The 16,190-nt window shown below is 38.8% G+C and overlaps 1 protein-coding gene across 1 annotated transcript in view; it reads left to right on the top strand.

Moving 5' to 3' along the window:
* Positions 1-1,640: 1,640 nt before the first annotated feature.
* Positions 1,641-16,190, top strand: part of UBE2U (ubiquitin conjugating enzyme E2 U) — a 58,638-nt gene continuing 44,088 nt past the window's right edge. The window contains exons 1-4 of the mRNA XM_084875205.1: positions 1,641-2,145; positions 3,970-4,051; positions 6,008-6,100; positions 10,852-10,949. Coding sequence (XP_084731331.1) covers positions 2,080-2,145; positions 3,970-4,051; positions 6,008-6,100; positions 10,852-10,949 — 339 coding nt within the window. The 5' untranslated portion in view covers positions 1,641-2,079. The remainder of the gene's footprint in view (positions 2,146-3,969; positions 4,052-6,007; positions 6,101-10,851; positions 10,950-16,190) is intronic.

Here is a 16,190-nt window from a genome sequence, read left to right as displayed (position 1 = left end):
AAAGAGGGGGGAGGGGTATGCCTGGTGGTGGGAACTGGAGAGATGGCCTTCGTAACTTTACCCATGTTAAACCAGTACACTTTCAGTTGCTCATCTAGGATAATGGAAATTTGTCCATGAGCCTTAGTTCAGACTTCGTTTTCCAGGATGCCCTGCTTATCTTGTCCCCTAACCTGTCCCCTAACCCCGTGTAAAGCCATATGTTAATGTCTACTAACTGAATTCAACTGCTTTTCATGCTAAATCAATGAGTGATTGACCTTTAAAAATATATATATATATATATATATATATATATATATATATATATTATTGATTTTTTGCAGAGGAAGAGAGAGTAATAAAGAGTTAGAAACATCAATGAGAGAGAATCATCAATCAGCTGCTTCCTGCACACCCCCTACTGGGGATGTGCCCGCAACCAAGGTACATGCTCTTGACCGGAATCGAACCTGGGACCTTTCAGTCCGCAGACCAACGCTCTACCACTGAGCCAAACCGGTTTCGGCGAGTGATTGACCTTTTGCCACATGTTTTGTCTTGGTCAGTAGCTGCTCATTCTAGGCAGAAGTTGTATTAGGTAGCTATTGCTAACTAACAGAATGCCACAAACTTACTATTTCAAAACAATATGGGTCCAGCATGACTGAATGTTCTGCCCAGGCCTCAGTAGGTGATGGCTAGGTTGTATTCTGAACTGGAGTTCAGGTTCTCCGCCAAGCTCTCGTGGTTGTGGCAGAATTCAGTTGCTTATTGCTATAACACTGAGGCCCTGATTCTCCTGCTGGCTATCAGCCAGCCGCCACTCTCACCTCTAAGCACCTGCCCACCCACCTTGCCATGTGGCCCCCTTCATTTGCAAAGGGAGCAACAGAGCATCCCCCTCACATGGAATCCTTTTCACACTTTAGTGAGTTCCTGACTTCAGGAAGAGCCCGGTCTCATTTCAGGCTCATCTGATTAGGTCAGGCTCACCCCAAACCCATCATTTGTCCTGAAGATTATGCAGGGGCTGGAGATCTCAGAGATCATCTCAGAATGCTGCCTACCATAAGAAATGCAATGCAACCTTTCTCTTTTCAATCCTCTAGGCCTATTGTTAGGGGGAAAGACTGTGAGGAAAAGCCCCAAAAGGCATCTAGTAGGACTTAAATTAATCTACTCTCCCCTTGAAGTTACAAAAAGTAATAAAAGTTAACATCAAAATATTTAGTAGTTGATATTTTTGAAACACATACAGAGTGCTCTAATGGTAACTTGCCATATGTTAAGATGTTGTTATGAATACACCTGTACCTACTGGTCACTTATTACCTGACCGTTCTGATAGTCAAAGAATGAGAAAGGATTAATTTGGAGAGGGATTTGAGTGAGGGCTTCTACGGGCTGCACCTCAGGACTTCACCCCGACCCTACACACTAATAAGGTAGGTAGAGTCCACCTGGATGAACTCAGAGAGGTGGGGGCGGGGCCTTGACGACGAATCTCATTGGCCTTTCCAGGTAAAACGAAACGATTGGCCAATTGGCTCCGGAGGAGGGTTATAGAGGTCTGTGTCCTGTCGCTGATTGGATGAGAGGCAGTCAAGCTCCCACCTCCCTCTCCATACTTTTCTTAAGGAGCCTATTGCTTGGCAACCGATTAGCGTCTAGCAGCTAAACTGATCCCAGTTGCACCTGCGAAGAGAACAAACGGGCTACCACCGCCGCTGTAAGCTTATGCCTCTCACGCCCACTTCAGGCACCAACAACCCGGGCTTGCCCCTGGTGCTAGTCCAAGTTTGCCTGGAGGCCGGGCTGTGGGCTGGCCCTGCAGTGAGGCACGGCGCTCAAGAGCGTGCCCAGGTTTGTCCGCTGGGAGTCTTAGTTTGGAAGAGTCAGAGGAGAAGAGGAAGTCCCTGTTACATGCCCACCTTAGAAGCCATTTATCTTGGGAGCACAAGGCGTTCTGCAGCTTTAGAAAGCAAGTGACTCGACCGACGTCAGTTAACCAGTGTGGGAGGGTGACTCGCAACCTCACACACCTGCCTTGGAAAGCTTAGGAGCCTGGGGCCAAGTGCCGGGCTCTGCTGCCTCACCATGTGCTGCAGGACTTACTACTTGCTGCAAAGAGACTTGAGGGAGTTGGAAGAGAACAAGTATAAGGTGAGTGCTGGGGACCCGGAGGGATGGTTTCCCTGGGGCAGAGCTTGTATAAAGCAGCTTCATCTGTGTTTACTCATAAAGTAATAAAGTTCAAACGAATTCACCACTGCAGTACTGCTGTTTAACCAATCTATCTTACTATCACAATGTATTTCATAATGATGGTACTAGTTAACAATATTGAGCACATTGTGCTGAGTAAGGTATGAGGACTTAAGCCCTGAATAGCAGGGTCTATCATGTTGTAAGTGACTAGCAAGTAAAAGGTTGCTCTCATTAATCACAATACTATTGTACAAGGAGTGTTTTGTTTTACCTATCAGAAACCTACACCTCAAAAAAGGTTCAGTAAATATTTTAGCTTCAGAATTGCTCTTATGTTTTGTTTTGTTTATTGATTTGAGAGAGGAAGCAACACTGATTTGTTGTTTCACTTATTGATGCATTCATTGGTTGATTCCTTTTATTTATTTATTTTTAAAATATATTTTATTGATTTTTCACAGAGAGGAAGAGAGAGGGATAGAGAGTTAGAAACATTGATGAGAGTCATCGATCAGCTGCCTTTTGCACACCCCCCACCGGGGATATGCCCGCAACCAAGGCACATGCCCTTGCCCGGAATCGAACCCGGGACCTTTCAGTCCTCAGGCCGACCCTCTATCCGCTGAGCCAAACCGGTCCCGGCTGGTTGATTCCTTTTAAAAAATGTTTGTTTATTGATTTCAGAGGAAGGAGGTGGGGGAGAGAGAAACTGATTTGTTCTTCTATTGATTTGTACATTCATTGGTACATTTTTATGGGTCCCGACAGGAGATCGCGCCAGCAACCTTGGCGTATCTGGCCGATGCTCAATCTCTTGCTCGGGGTCTTGTGTTCTACTCCCTGTGTATGGTGCAATTTTTGCTAACTTGTCACAGCACATAGATGCCTTTTCCTTATAATTTTAAGACAGAGGAAGGCTTTGCTCCAAATGACACCAATGAAGTTATTTTCATATTGTTTCCACTCTACCTGAACTTTGTGGTTCTCTGTTGGAAGGACAATTCCATGAAGGAGAAATGATATGTAATTATAGATAACTAGAAGCCCGATGCAAGAAGTTTCGAGCTAGAATGGGCTTTCCTTTCCCTGGCTGCTGGCAGCTCCTTTCCACTCCGGCCCAACCCCTTTCCCCTCAGGCGCCCCCCGCCCCTGCAGCTGCCTCTTTCTGCTCCAGCCCCGCCTTCCCACGCTGCCCCAAAGCCCTGAGAGACCGGATGCGGCAGAATGCAAGCATCCTGCCCCAGTCACTCCTGTGCCTGTGTATGCAAATTAATGGCCATCTTTTTTTTGGTTAATTTGCATATCACTCTTGATTGGCTGGTGGCATAGCAGAGGTACAGTCAATTTATATGTTTGTCTATTATTAGGTAAAATGTAGATAATAGAGATATCTTACAGTGTTTATCCAGAGTAGCACCAAACATACTGAATAATTATGTGGTTGTTCAGAAATATTTATTGAGTATATTTAGCAGTCTTTCGCAGCATAATTGATAAGTTTTCTCTGAAATACAGGGTTGGTCAAAAGTAGGTTTACATTTGTGAGTACTGGACACAGTTTGTTCTTGTAGTATTATTTTTTAATTATTGTGTGGAATCCACCTTAACAGCTAGGTAATGACACAAAATATAACATCTTCCCAAATCAGCATATAAATAAATTCATCAGGAAAAGAAAATGTAAAGTTTTTAGAATTCATTGTAACCTGATAACTGATTTTCAAAGCTGCAATAAATATTTAATCTTTTTTACTGCTTTGATTTCTTTTTTAATTAAAGGGTATTGTTGCCTTTCCTGTAAGTGAAGATCAGATGACATGGGAAGCTAGTATTGAAGGTCTAAAGGATACAATTTGGCAAGGTATGTATTTTCAAAAACTAATCTACTTTTTAAAAAGCCTTTATACCATTATTAGTCCATCTTCTTTATGTGCAAAAGAAGGTTGCATTATATAAGTTGTCTAGAGTTTTTTGAAAGTATTCACATGTTATTTTTTCATTGCATGGCTTAATTTTTGCCATTTGTCAACCTAAATAGAAATGTTAGGTTTGAATTTTTCTTTATGCCAAATCGTAATGTTACTACATTGTTTAAGAAACAGGCATAATCCTATTTAATAAAAGAGTAATATGTAGATTGACCATCACTCCAACACACTATATGGCTTCCCCCATGTGGTCAAAGATCCTGCCCCTATGTGGACACAAGATGGCCACCATAAGATGGCCAGCAGGGGAGGGCAGTTGGGAGGCAACAGACCTGCAAGGGAGGGCAGTTGAGAGGGACCAGGCCTGCAAGGGAGGGTAGTTGGAGATGATCAACCCTGCAGGGGAGAGCAGTTAGGAGTGATCAGGCTGGCAGAGGAGGGAAGTTGGGGGCAAACAGGCTGGCAAGGGAGCAATTGGACATCAACCAGGCTGGCATGGGAGTGGTTAGGGGGTGATCAGGTTGGCAAGCAGAAAAGGTTAGGGGCAATCAGGAAGGCAGGCAGGCGGGCAGTTGGGAGCCAGCAGTCCAGGATTGTGAGAGGGATGTCCAACTGCCCGTTTAGGCCCGATCCCAATGGGGATCCCCAATGGGATCGGGCCTAAACGGAAAATCAGACATCCTTTGAGAGGTCCCAGATTGGAGAGGGTGCAGGCTTGGCTGAGGGACACCCCTCCCCACCCCTGTGCACAAATTTTGTGCTCCAGGCCTCTAGTAAAGCATAAGTTGAAAATATCTTCTAACAATCTTCCATGAAATCAGAAAATAGTATCAAAATTCCTTTTGGCATCAAAATTCCACAATTATTTCTCATTTTTATTTTCTATGATTCTTCCGAAAATTTCCACATATCAAAGTCTGAAGAAGACCAGGCTATTATAAACTTTAGTTATCATGCACTCTTTCAATTGTGGATTAACAAACTAGATTTGCTGAGTAAGATAGGGGAGAACAATATGTAAAGTGGATAATTAAAATACAACATGTGCTATTAGGATTTCAAACAGAATGCTAAGGAGGCATTCATTAGATAGTTTTGCTTGTAGAGTCAAGAATGGCTTTCTGCCCTGGCCAGTCTTCTCAATGATTAGAGCATCGGACCAAAGTGTCTTCAGTTCAATTCCCAGTCAAGGGCACATACCGTATCTCAATTGCAGATTCAATCCCTGGCCCTAGTCATGGTGCAAGAGGAGGCAACCAATTGATGTGTCTCTCTCACATCCATGTTTCTCTTTCTTTCTTTTTCCCCTCTCCCCTCCTTTCCACTGTCTAAAAATCAATGGATCCATCTCCAGTCAAGGCACATGTAACTGGATGCAACAAGGCTGGATGCAACTGATTGATGTTTCTCTTTCACATCAATGCTTCTCTTTCACACATACTCTCATTTTCCCTTCCTCTCTCTAAAATCAATTTTAAAAAAAGAAGGATGCATAAGAGTTTGCCAGGTTTAGAAGGAGTGGAGGGGAAGGAAATTCAGGCAGAATAAACAGTTTTATTCAGGCAGAATAAAAAGAGAAGGTGCACCAGGATCTGAAACAGTGAGTTTGGTCAATATGAGATACACAGTGAATGGGACAAGTTTTAGGGGGACAGAGTTAGTGGATAGAAAACAGGCTGATAAAATGGTGGGATTAAATTTTGAGGAGTCTATTAAACTATTTAGAGGAGTCTATGCACCCTATGATCCAATTTACTTAAGAATAAAACTCAAGGGAACTTGGGCGGCTAAACTATAATAAGAAACTTTATTGTTAATCAGGTTAATCAGGTTAGAGTTAACCAGTACAACATGACACCTTAGTAAAAATATTTATTTTTATATTCTAGGAATAGTACTCCAACTGACAATAACTTTTACACCAGAATATAATCTCGCCCCTCCAGTTGTGAAATTTAAAACCATTCCTTTTCATCCAAATGGTAAGGACAAAATGAGATTTTTATCATCAGGAACTTTGTTCTGTATTAGTATTTAATAATGTTTCTTTTTAATGTAATAACAACTATGTTATGATTATAAAAGTAAACATGTTTATTGGAGAAAACATAAAAAGAAAAAATATCACTTTGAATCCTAATTCAAAGAGATATTACTCTCAACATTTAATTAAATCTATTTCCTTTTCTCTATATATTTTTTTCACATAGTTGAGGTATTAGATATAAAGTTTTACAACCATTTTTTCCACTTAATATTACATAAGCTTATGGCTGCATTATTGAACATTCTTCAAAAGATCATTTTTAATGTCAACATTGTTCAGTATTTTAGTTGGGCTAATTTTTGTTATAAAATATGATACACTGATAAATTAACATTTTAGATAAAATTACATTAGATTACTACTTCTGATTGTTAAAAAAAACTAAAAATTTTAAATACTAAAAAGAAGGAAATTTAATAGAACTTTTTGTGTACCTGGTGAAGAAGGCCTTTCTAAATATGATAGGGACAAAAGCATGAAAAAAGCATGACACACTAAACCACACAAACTTTTTAAAACTACAGCCAATGACATTATAAACAGAGACAAGATATATTGATTTTCAAAGAGAGGGAAAATATTTGCAACACATAAAATAGAATATCTATAACATAAAGAATACATGTAAATCAAGAAAAAACATAAAGCAATAGGAAAATGGGCAAAAACTATAAACAAACACTTGCTAGAGGAAATATTGCAAAAAATGTAAAAATCTGTTCAATCTCACTAGTAAGAATAAATGCATATAAAACTGCATATAAAATGCATAAAATTGTGATTCATTATTTATGTTTATAGACTATTAAAATAACAATTTTAGTAAATGTGGGCAAATATGTGTCCTCTGATATGATGCCCTTCAGGTGTCCTTTTGAGGAAGCAATTTGACAGTTTCTAATCCTATCTAATAAAAGATAAAATGCAAATTAACCATCACTCCACTACACCCACAAGCCACACCAGCCAGCCAATCAAGATCAAGTAAGCAAATTAACTCAACCAATATGGCTGCAGCTATGTAGCGAGCAGGAGGCTTGGGTTTCTCCGGCAATAGAGGAAGCCAAGCTTCCACAGCCCTGGCCTGCCTTGGGCTCCATTCAAGGCTACAAAGTTTCAATTATAGAAGATAAATAAATCCCAACAAAAAATGGCTGCAGCCATGGAGCAAAAAGAGGCTTGGCTCCACTCAAGGCTACAAAGTTTTAATTAGAGAAGATAAATAAATCCCAGATACCAGGGCCTCCTCTTGGGTCATTGGGGGGCATGGCCAGCCTACAAACCACCACAGGCCCCTCGCTCAGGCCGCCCTATGCCCCAAGGGAACCCCCACCCTGATCTGGGACACCCTTCAGGGCAAACCAGCTGGCCTCCACCAGTGCACCAGGCCTCTATCCTATCTAATAAAAGAGTAATATGCAGATTGACCGTCACTAGACCACACAAGATGGCTGCCCCCATGTGGTCAAAGATCCTGCCCCTATGTGGACACAAGATGGCCACTACAAGATGGCCAGCAGGGCGGGCAATTAGGAGGGACTAGACCTTCAAGGGAGGGCAGTTGGGGGCAATCAAGCCTGCAGGGGAAGACAATTAGGGGTGACCAGGCTTGCAGAGGAGGGAAGTTGGGGGCAAACAGGCTGGCAGGGGAGTGGTTAGGGGGTGATCAGGCTGGCAGGCAGAAGCGGTTAGGGGCAATCAGGAAGGCAGGCAGGCTGGCAGTTGGGAGCCAGCATTGTGAAAGGGATGTCCCAGATTGGAGAGGGTGCAGACTGGGCTGAGGGACACCCCTCCTCCCTGCACACCAATTTTGTGCTCCAGGCCTCTAGATATTTTTATAAATTATTGCATTGAAATACTAGCACAAGTGTGCAAGAGACTTTAAAAAGATGTTTGTTCCCAATAACAATAGAAAAAATAGGGATAATTTCAATATCCATTAATATAGAACATTTTTTTAAGTGAAATATTCTAAAGCTTTCCATGTATTGCTCTTAAACAGAACAAAGAAGATCTACTCTGTGGAATGGAATATGTGGACAAGGTCATATAAGAAACACCTCTTCCCATTGTATTTAATCCAGTAATTCCAGTCCTCTCAGTGTTTATTTTAAGCAAATAATGGCAAATGTACACAACTAATTCTGTATCATAAATTTAATTTTATTTTTTAAAAATAGGTTTTAGCTGAAACCGGTTTGGCTCAGTGGTAGAGCGTCGGTCTGTGGACTGAAAGGTCCCGGGTTCGATTCCGGTCAAGGGCATGTACATTGGTTGTGGGCGCATCCCCAGTAGGGGGTGTGCAGGAGGCAGCTGGTCGATGTTTCTCTCTCATCGACGTTTCTAGCTCTCTATCCCTCTCTCCTCCTCTCTATAAAAAATCAATAAAAATATATTTTAAAAAAATAGGTTTTAATTTTAAAATCAATAATGTGGTTGGAAAAATTACATTAAAATACACAAAGCAAATTTAGGAGCAAGACAAAGATACCCACTCTCACTACTTTTATACAACATAGTATTAAAAGTTTAGCCAAAGCAATTATGTGAGAAAAAGAAATAAAAGACATCCACATTGAAAAGGAAGAAGTAAAACTGTCATTTACACATGGTCTGATATTGTTTATATTAAAAAATATATATTAATAAAGGCCCCTCTCAGAAACTGTTGGAACTAATAAACAAATTTGCAGCATACAAAATGAATACACAAAATTCTGTTGTGTTTTTATATATTAACGAAGAAGAGGAGGAAATATGGGAAAACTTGTGGTTGTTCTTTCTCTCCCTTACCCCTCCCAAGAGGAGGAATGACTTATCTAATTGGGGAGATCTGAGATAGATTTGAGCATGTGTGGCTCAGCACTTTCTCAAAACTTCCCTTCCAATAAGCCGGACCTTAGAATGGGTACAGTCTCTGTTTCTTCAGGCAGGAAACCTAGCAGGCCTCCCTTTGAGGGGTTAAGTACAAATCAGGATGTGCTTCTGTGGAACTTGACTAAAGCATTGATCAGCATTCTCCATTTCAGTATCATGAAGTTGATACTTTCCACTTGCATCTTTTAACACTCTATTTATTATATACAGACCTTGGAGGTGAGGAATGTTATTAGCCCCCATCCACCAAAAACTGTGTTTCCAGTTCTAAGTCTTTAGATACATACAACCTAGTTGCTTTTCACTGATGTTATTTGTAATCCCACCAGGAAGCACATATAAAGTTCATATTTACCACTCTCCAATTCTGGACATTATAGCTTTGGAGAAATATTTTTTTGACAATTTAATAAGAATCTGTGATTTTAATATGCACTTCTTTTGAATATTTTTGAGTTTAACATTTTTTAACATACAGATCTCTTTATTGTGCTTTTGATTTATTGAATTGTCTGGCTTATTTAAAATGTTATCACATTGTTGTAGATGTTGCAAATATTTTTCTCCATTTGTCATTTTTAAATTTTATTGGTGCTGGGTTTTTTTATATCTGGGATTTTTTTATATGGTCATATTTATTAGTCTTGTCTTTTGATATTTTTACAGTTATCTTTAAGTTTAGAAGTTCTTTTCAAAACACAGTCAAATTATTTTAAATTTCTTCGGGTTATTCTATAGTTTTGTTTTGCATATTTAATTATTCTTTTTTTAAAAAAAATATAGGTTGAGTTAATTTAACTATATCAGTGTAGAGGCCAAGCTTCCGTATATCTTTCCAATCAACACATAATAGAACACAGTTGACAGGGAGGTTTTGCCATCCTCGATCTATGACTTCTGTTTCTGGATCTAAAGCATTTACTGGTTATCACCATTTCCAGCTATTGGGGAGGGGGAAAGAGAAAGCAAAACAATTTCCTTAAGAAAATATAACCCAGAAGTTATATACTTTACTTCTGTTGATATCCCATGATTAAAACTTAGTCATAAGACTTCTTGCTAGAGGGGAGGAAGGAGAAAATAGTCTGAGCAACCAGGTATTCATCTAAACAGTGTAGGGTAATGGAAATTGGGGCATGTATAGTCTTATTGCAGAGAGGAAATGGAAGAGAGGAAGAGTAGATCTTAAAGGACAATGAGTATTTTGCAACAACACATTTTATACCATTTTTTACATTTTCTTTCACCATTGAATCATAATTTAACTTTTAACATACAACAGTTTTAATACATACTAGATTCGTTTGTTTTTTTTTGTTTTTTTTTTTTTTTTGAGTCCTCATTTGAGGATAAGCTTTTGTTGGGTTTTGAGAGGAAGAGAGAGAGAGAGAGAGAGAGAGAGAGAGAGAGAGAGAGAGAGAGAGAGAGAGAGAGAAAGGAGAGAGAGAGAGAGAGAGAGAGAGGGCTTTATGTGAGAGGGAAACAGTAGTTGGTTGCCTCCTACACACTCCTACTGGGCTGAGCCCACAACCCTGGCATGTGCCTTGACCAGGAATTGAAACAGCAAATTTCTAGTGCACTGAAAAAAGCCCAACTGAGCAACACTAGCCAGGGCTGAAAGTTCATGCTTTTAATAGTTATACTGTATCAACTGGCATATTCATTGAACATAATTTTTCTGCTTTATCATTTGCTTTCTAACTTTGCCTATCAGATATTGGGTTTATAACCTTTAAATAATAATATATTATTTATATATTAATATATTAAACATTAATATATCACTATTAATGTATTATTTTTATACAGTAGACCAAAATACTGGTCAACCCTGTATAGATTTTTTGGACAACCCTCGTAAGTGGAAAGCAAGCTATACATTGAGCAGCATCTTACTCACCCTCCAGGTAAGAAGAGATTAACATATATGCCCTCTTTAGTTCTTTTAATGATCTCAGTTATTCAAAATATAAGAAATAAAACATGTAATGCATATTTAAATGTTTGAAAGACTCAAGTAAGCTTATTTAAATCAATAACATTTCTATATCAAAACTATAAAAATGGAACTTAAATTATAATGACTATTATTTTAAATTGACAACCAAAGAATACATATTTTATACAAGAAGTAAAGAACTGCATGGATGGTTTTAATTCTAGAAATATAGCCTTAAGTTTTCTTTCAGTTCCTAATTTTACTTCATAGTATTGAAGGCCTTTAGATATTTTCTCATTCATGAACCTGCCTTCTTCAGAGAAGTGAATTGAGTGACCAAAATTTAAAGTGCTCAGTTTTACCTTTTGTTTCTGACAGTGCTAGCCAGTTGCTCTTTTATATGCTTTCTTCTTCTTCTTTTTTAAATATATATATATATATATATATATATATATATATATATATATATATAATTGATTTTTTTACAGAGAGGAAGAGAGAGGGACAGAGTTAGAAACATCGATGAGAGAGAAACATCGATCAGCTGCCTCTTGCACACCCTCTACTGGAGATGTGCCTGCAACCAAGGTACATGCCCAAGACCGGAATCGAACCTGGGACCCTTCAGTCCGCAGGCCAACGCTCTATCCACTGAGCCAAACTGGCTTCAGCTATGCTTTCTTTAAAAAAAAAAAAAAAAATCGTTTCTTATTGTTCAATTACAGTTGGCATACAATATTACATTAGTTTTAGGTGTACATATGCCCCAGTGATTAGACATTATAAAACTTACCAAGTGATCATCTGATAAATGTTAGCTCTCTGCCACCATAAGTAGTTGTTAGGATATTATTGACTATATTCCCTATGCTGTACTTTATTTCCCCATGAGTACTCTGTAACAACAAATTTGTATTTCTTCATCCCTTCATCTTTTCCACCTAGCCCCCAGCCCCCTCCCATCTGGCAACCACCAAAATGTCCTCTGTGTCTATGAGTCTATTTCTGTTGTGCTTGTTCATCCGATGAACAATTAAACCAGGGACTTTCTTCTCCCCTCCGGAAGAAGCCTGTTTCTGGCATGCTGCCTTTACTTCTTGAATCCATGGTCCTTAGCAGCATGCCTTGGCGTGGTGTTATTCTTGACCCTCAGGGAGCCTCCTTTCTCATCCATGCCAAAGTAAAAGCCTTCCATGTCATTTGCTTTGACTACTTTTATCCAGCTCATCATTAGTATCTGGAATTTGATTGTCTGAAATACTTGGAGAATAAAGTAGTATGGCATAATTGAATCTTCTCAGTTGTAGAATTATAATAAAAATTTTATTTCTCCCATTTCTTATGTTTTTAAATGAAACAAAATAATAGTTTTCTGTCTAGTCGTCTTTATATACCAAGTAAAATGTAATCTTTTTAAAGATTCTATTTTTCATTCATTTATTCATTTATTCATTCATTCACTCTTCATTCATTCATTCATTCATTCACCTTAGAAATGTATATTGAACATCCATGTATGCTAGCCATGTTCTGGGAGATATTTGAGCAAAAACTTTCAGGAAGTGAATGAGCATGATATGCAGATAACTGGGGTTGGTATTTTGAATTTTATTAAACCTGGGTCATATTCCTATCTACCTCTTCAAACTAGGATCTGCCTTCAGAATAGAAAACCGAATGGTCCCGAAATGGAATGAGGGAGGGCAAACTAGAATGAAATGGTGAAAATTCTGAATTGCTGAGTAATGTAATACAAGGTAAATTTGGGGCTCTGAGATTAGATTGTTTTTGCCACATACTCATTTGTACTATTGGACAAGTTTCTTCACTTCCGAATATATCAATTTCTTCATAAGTGAAATGGATCTGTTACCGTGTTTCCCTGAAAATAAGACATCCTCCGAAAATAAGACCTACTTACAGGTTTCCTTCTGAGTGAAATATAAGGCATCCCCCGAAAATAAGGCCCCCCTAGGCTAAACATGAGAGATTTGGTCCACTGATTCTGAAAGAAATGGAGTCACAAGAAATTCACCAGGAAATTCAGGAATTGGATTGTTATGATGATGTTCCAGAAGATGATGACATGATTGTCATTGAATAAATGAGTAAATTCTTGATACTGTAGGATTCACAATTTGTCTGGTTTGTGTTGACAACTACCGTCCTACCATACCGTATACAGGTAATAAATTTCCTTTATTTTCATTTAACAATAAATATGTACCGTATTCTTCATGGAAAAATAAGACATCCCCTGAAAATAAGACCTAGCGCATCTTTGGGAGCAAAAATTAATATAAGATACTGTCTTATTTTCGGGGAAACAGGGTAGTAGCTACCTCATAGATTTAATAAATTAATTAATACATGTAAAATACATGGAACCGTGTGTGGTCTAAGAAAATAACTCATTAAAAGCTAGTTAATTTTACGATTGTCCTTACTTTTAAGCATTAATGCAAAGTGACAAGTGTTGTCATGGAAATAGGTCATAGGAAGCCAGTAAGTGAAGAAGTTGTTTTGTTTTTGTTTTTTCCAAACAGATTTGTAAAACAAATATGCCTATATTGCAAAAGTTTTTAAGACGGTGGAAAGGAAAGGAAAATTGCTGATAATCATAAAGAAAAACCCTAATTCTACTGTTATTAGTATTTTCTTCTGATCTTTTCTCCTATTTTTCTGTTTAAAGTCTTTCGGTTTCACATTCACTGAGGGTTAAGCCCAGTTCTGTTGCCTGACAAATGATTTACTTCTCCTCACACCTGGGCCTTAAAATACTGGGCCATTCCACTCCTATTACATCTTCATGCCTTCCTTCACTCCCAGTGCTTGGTTCAGTTCAGACTTAGAAGCATTTGGAGTTCTAAACTCAAAAGTCACAAACTTAAGTTGGACCTTAAAAAGTGCTCAGGCCTGTTCTCTATCTGACTGACAACCCATTTTCTCCTCTTTCTCAGTCTGTCTGGCTAGCAACTGCTCATATTATGAAGTCAAGTCAAGTAAGTGCTCCTCTGGAATGTCTTCCTTGATTCCCTTTCCTTGGTGGAATTGATGGCTTTGGATTTTGAGGGACTTCCTTTGTCCCTAGCAAGTTTCTATCAGATCTCTACGATGCTGTAATGCAGATACTATTTCCTTATCTGCCTTCCTTTATTGGACTACAAGCTCCTCAAGGTCAGGGAACAGGTCTCATTCATCTTTGACTACCCCTCCCCCCTCCACCGCACCCCAAGATCAAGGGCAATGCTGACATTTAGTAGGTACTAAGTAACATGAAGGAAGGAAGGAACCTGAATTTTTACATGGTTGCAATAATGACATACATGTATTAGTTATATAGCCTATTTCCTTTTCACGTAACATTTTATCTCAAGTAACTTCCATATTACCACAGTTAATATTTTGATAGCTATTTAATAGTCCTTTCAAGGTCAGTACGGCCCAATAGAACTTTCTGTATGGATGGAGATGTCCATGATTCGTGCTGTCCAATACAGTAGCCACTAGTCACATGTGGTTACTGACCACTTGCAAAGTGGCTAGTGTCATGAGAAACTGAGTTTTTTGTTTTATTTAAGTAGTTCAAATTGTCACGTGTGACTAGAGACTACTGTAATGAACAGTATAAGTATAGGCCATAATTTATGATTATTTTCCTTTGAATAATAGGTGAGACATTTAAAATGATCACATTGTTATTCAAAGGAGTGATACTTGCCTGGCTGGTGTGACTAGTGATATTTGCCTGGCTGGTGGTTAAGCGTCGACCCAGGAACCAAGAGGTCACTAGTTCAGTTCCCAGTCAGAGCACATGTCCGGGTTGTGGGCTCAATCCCTAGTAGGGTGCATGCAGGAGGCATCCCATCAATCATCAATGTTTCCATCTCTCTATCCCTCTTCCTCTCTTCTAAAAAAAATCAATAGAAAACCTAATTTAAAAAAAAAGGGGGGGGGGAGTGCTACTTGAAATATTTTAATACCCCAATATACTTATCATCTCCTAAATTTTTTATAATCCTAATTTTTTTTATACTTCCATATATAGCACAAAGGTAGTTACCAACACCCATCCACAGAATGAATTAATTTCTGGGCTTTAATTGATTGGATATTAAAAAATGTGCTTACTGGTGAAGTTGTTTACTGATGCTTCAGATCTTCGAACTTATCCTCTGCAGAGCTTTGTCTGTTATTTTATACCATCACATGGCTAATTTAAAAGTTGGATTTTTATTTTTTACCAGTCTAGCAGGGTTTCTGATTTATGCATTTTAATATACTCCTTATATTCCAGTTCTTAAAAATCATTAAGTAGACTTAGTAGCATGTGTACACATTATGTGAAAAGGTCTTAGGCGCAGTGTCAATGTGAAGACTATTGAATAAACTTTACCAGATGTTCCTCTCTGAGTAAAATTATCTTTCCAGTCAAAGGCCTAAAGCTTGCTCTGGTAGATAAGTTTCATCTGCTTCCCACCCACTTTGAAAGGTATAGTCCAATCCACAGTGAATCCTGATTTAAGCAATTATAATATTTTTGGAAATGTAGTTCAAATGTGTTTTTCAAATAGGAATACTCAAATAGAAGAAAATTCTTACTGCTTTTGAAATATCAGATGTCAAGTTATTGCTTTCATTAGTGAAAGATTGCCATCATTTCCATGACTCTTGAGTTACAATTACCCACTTTGATCTTAGGTATTCTGTTAGTTATATATTTTGGCTACATTGTATTAAATAGTTTTCATGTTATAATATTCTAAATACTAAACTATTGAATAAGTATTTGCAATTTAGGCTAATATTAACTTTGAGGTAACAGGTAAAACAATCATGGTTTAGCAGAACTATTAAATTTTGGTTACTATTGGTCCAGATGTGAATATATTAACACTAGAGGCCTGGTGCATGAATTCGAGCACCAGTGGGGTCCCTCAGCCTGGCCTACGGGATGGAGCCAAAACTGGCTCTCTGACATCCCCCAAGGCGTCTCAGATTGTAAGAGGGTGCAGGCCAGGCCATGGGATCCCACTGGTGCACAATCAGGACCAGAGAGGGACATAGGAGTTTGGCCAGCCTGGGAGGGACCGCAGGAGAGCTCCAGGGCATGTCTGGCCTGTCTTGATAAGTCCTGATTGGCCAGACTCCAGCAGCAAGCTAACCTACTGGTCGGGGTGTCGCCCCCTAGTGGTCAGTGCACATCATA

The sequence above is a fragment of the Pipistrellus hanaki genome (genome assembly GCF_964339955.1).
Source record: "Pipistrellus hanaki genome assembly, chromosome: 2".
Lineage (NCBI taxonomy): Eukaryota > Metazoa > Chordata > Mammalia > Chiroptera > Vespertilionidae > Pipistrellus > Pipistrellus hanaki.
This window is presented reverse-complemented; position numbering and strand designations above follow the sequence as displayed.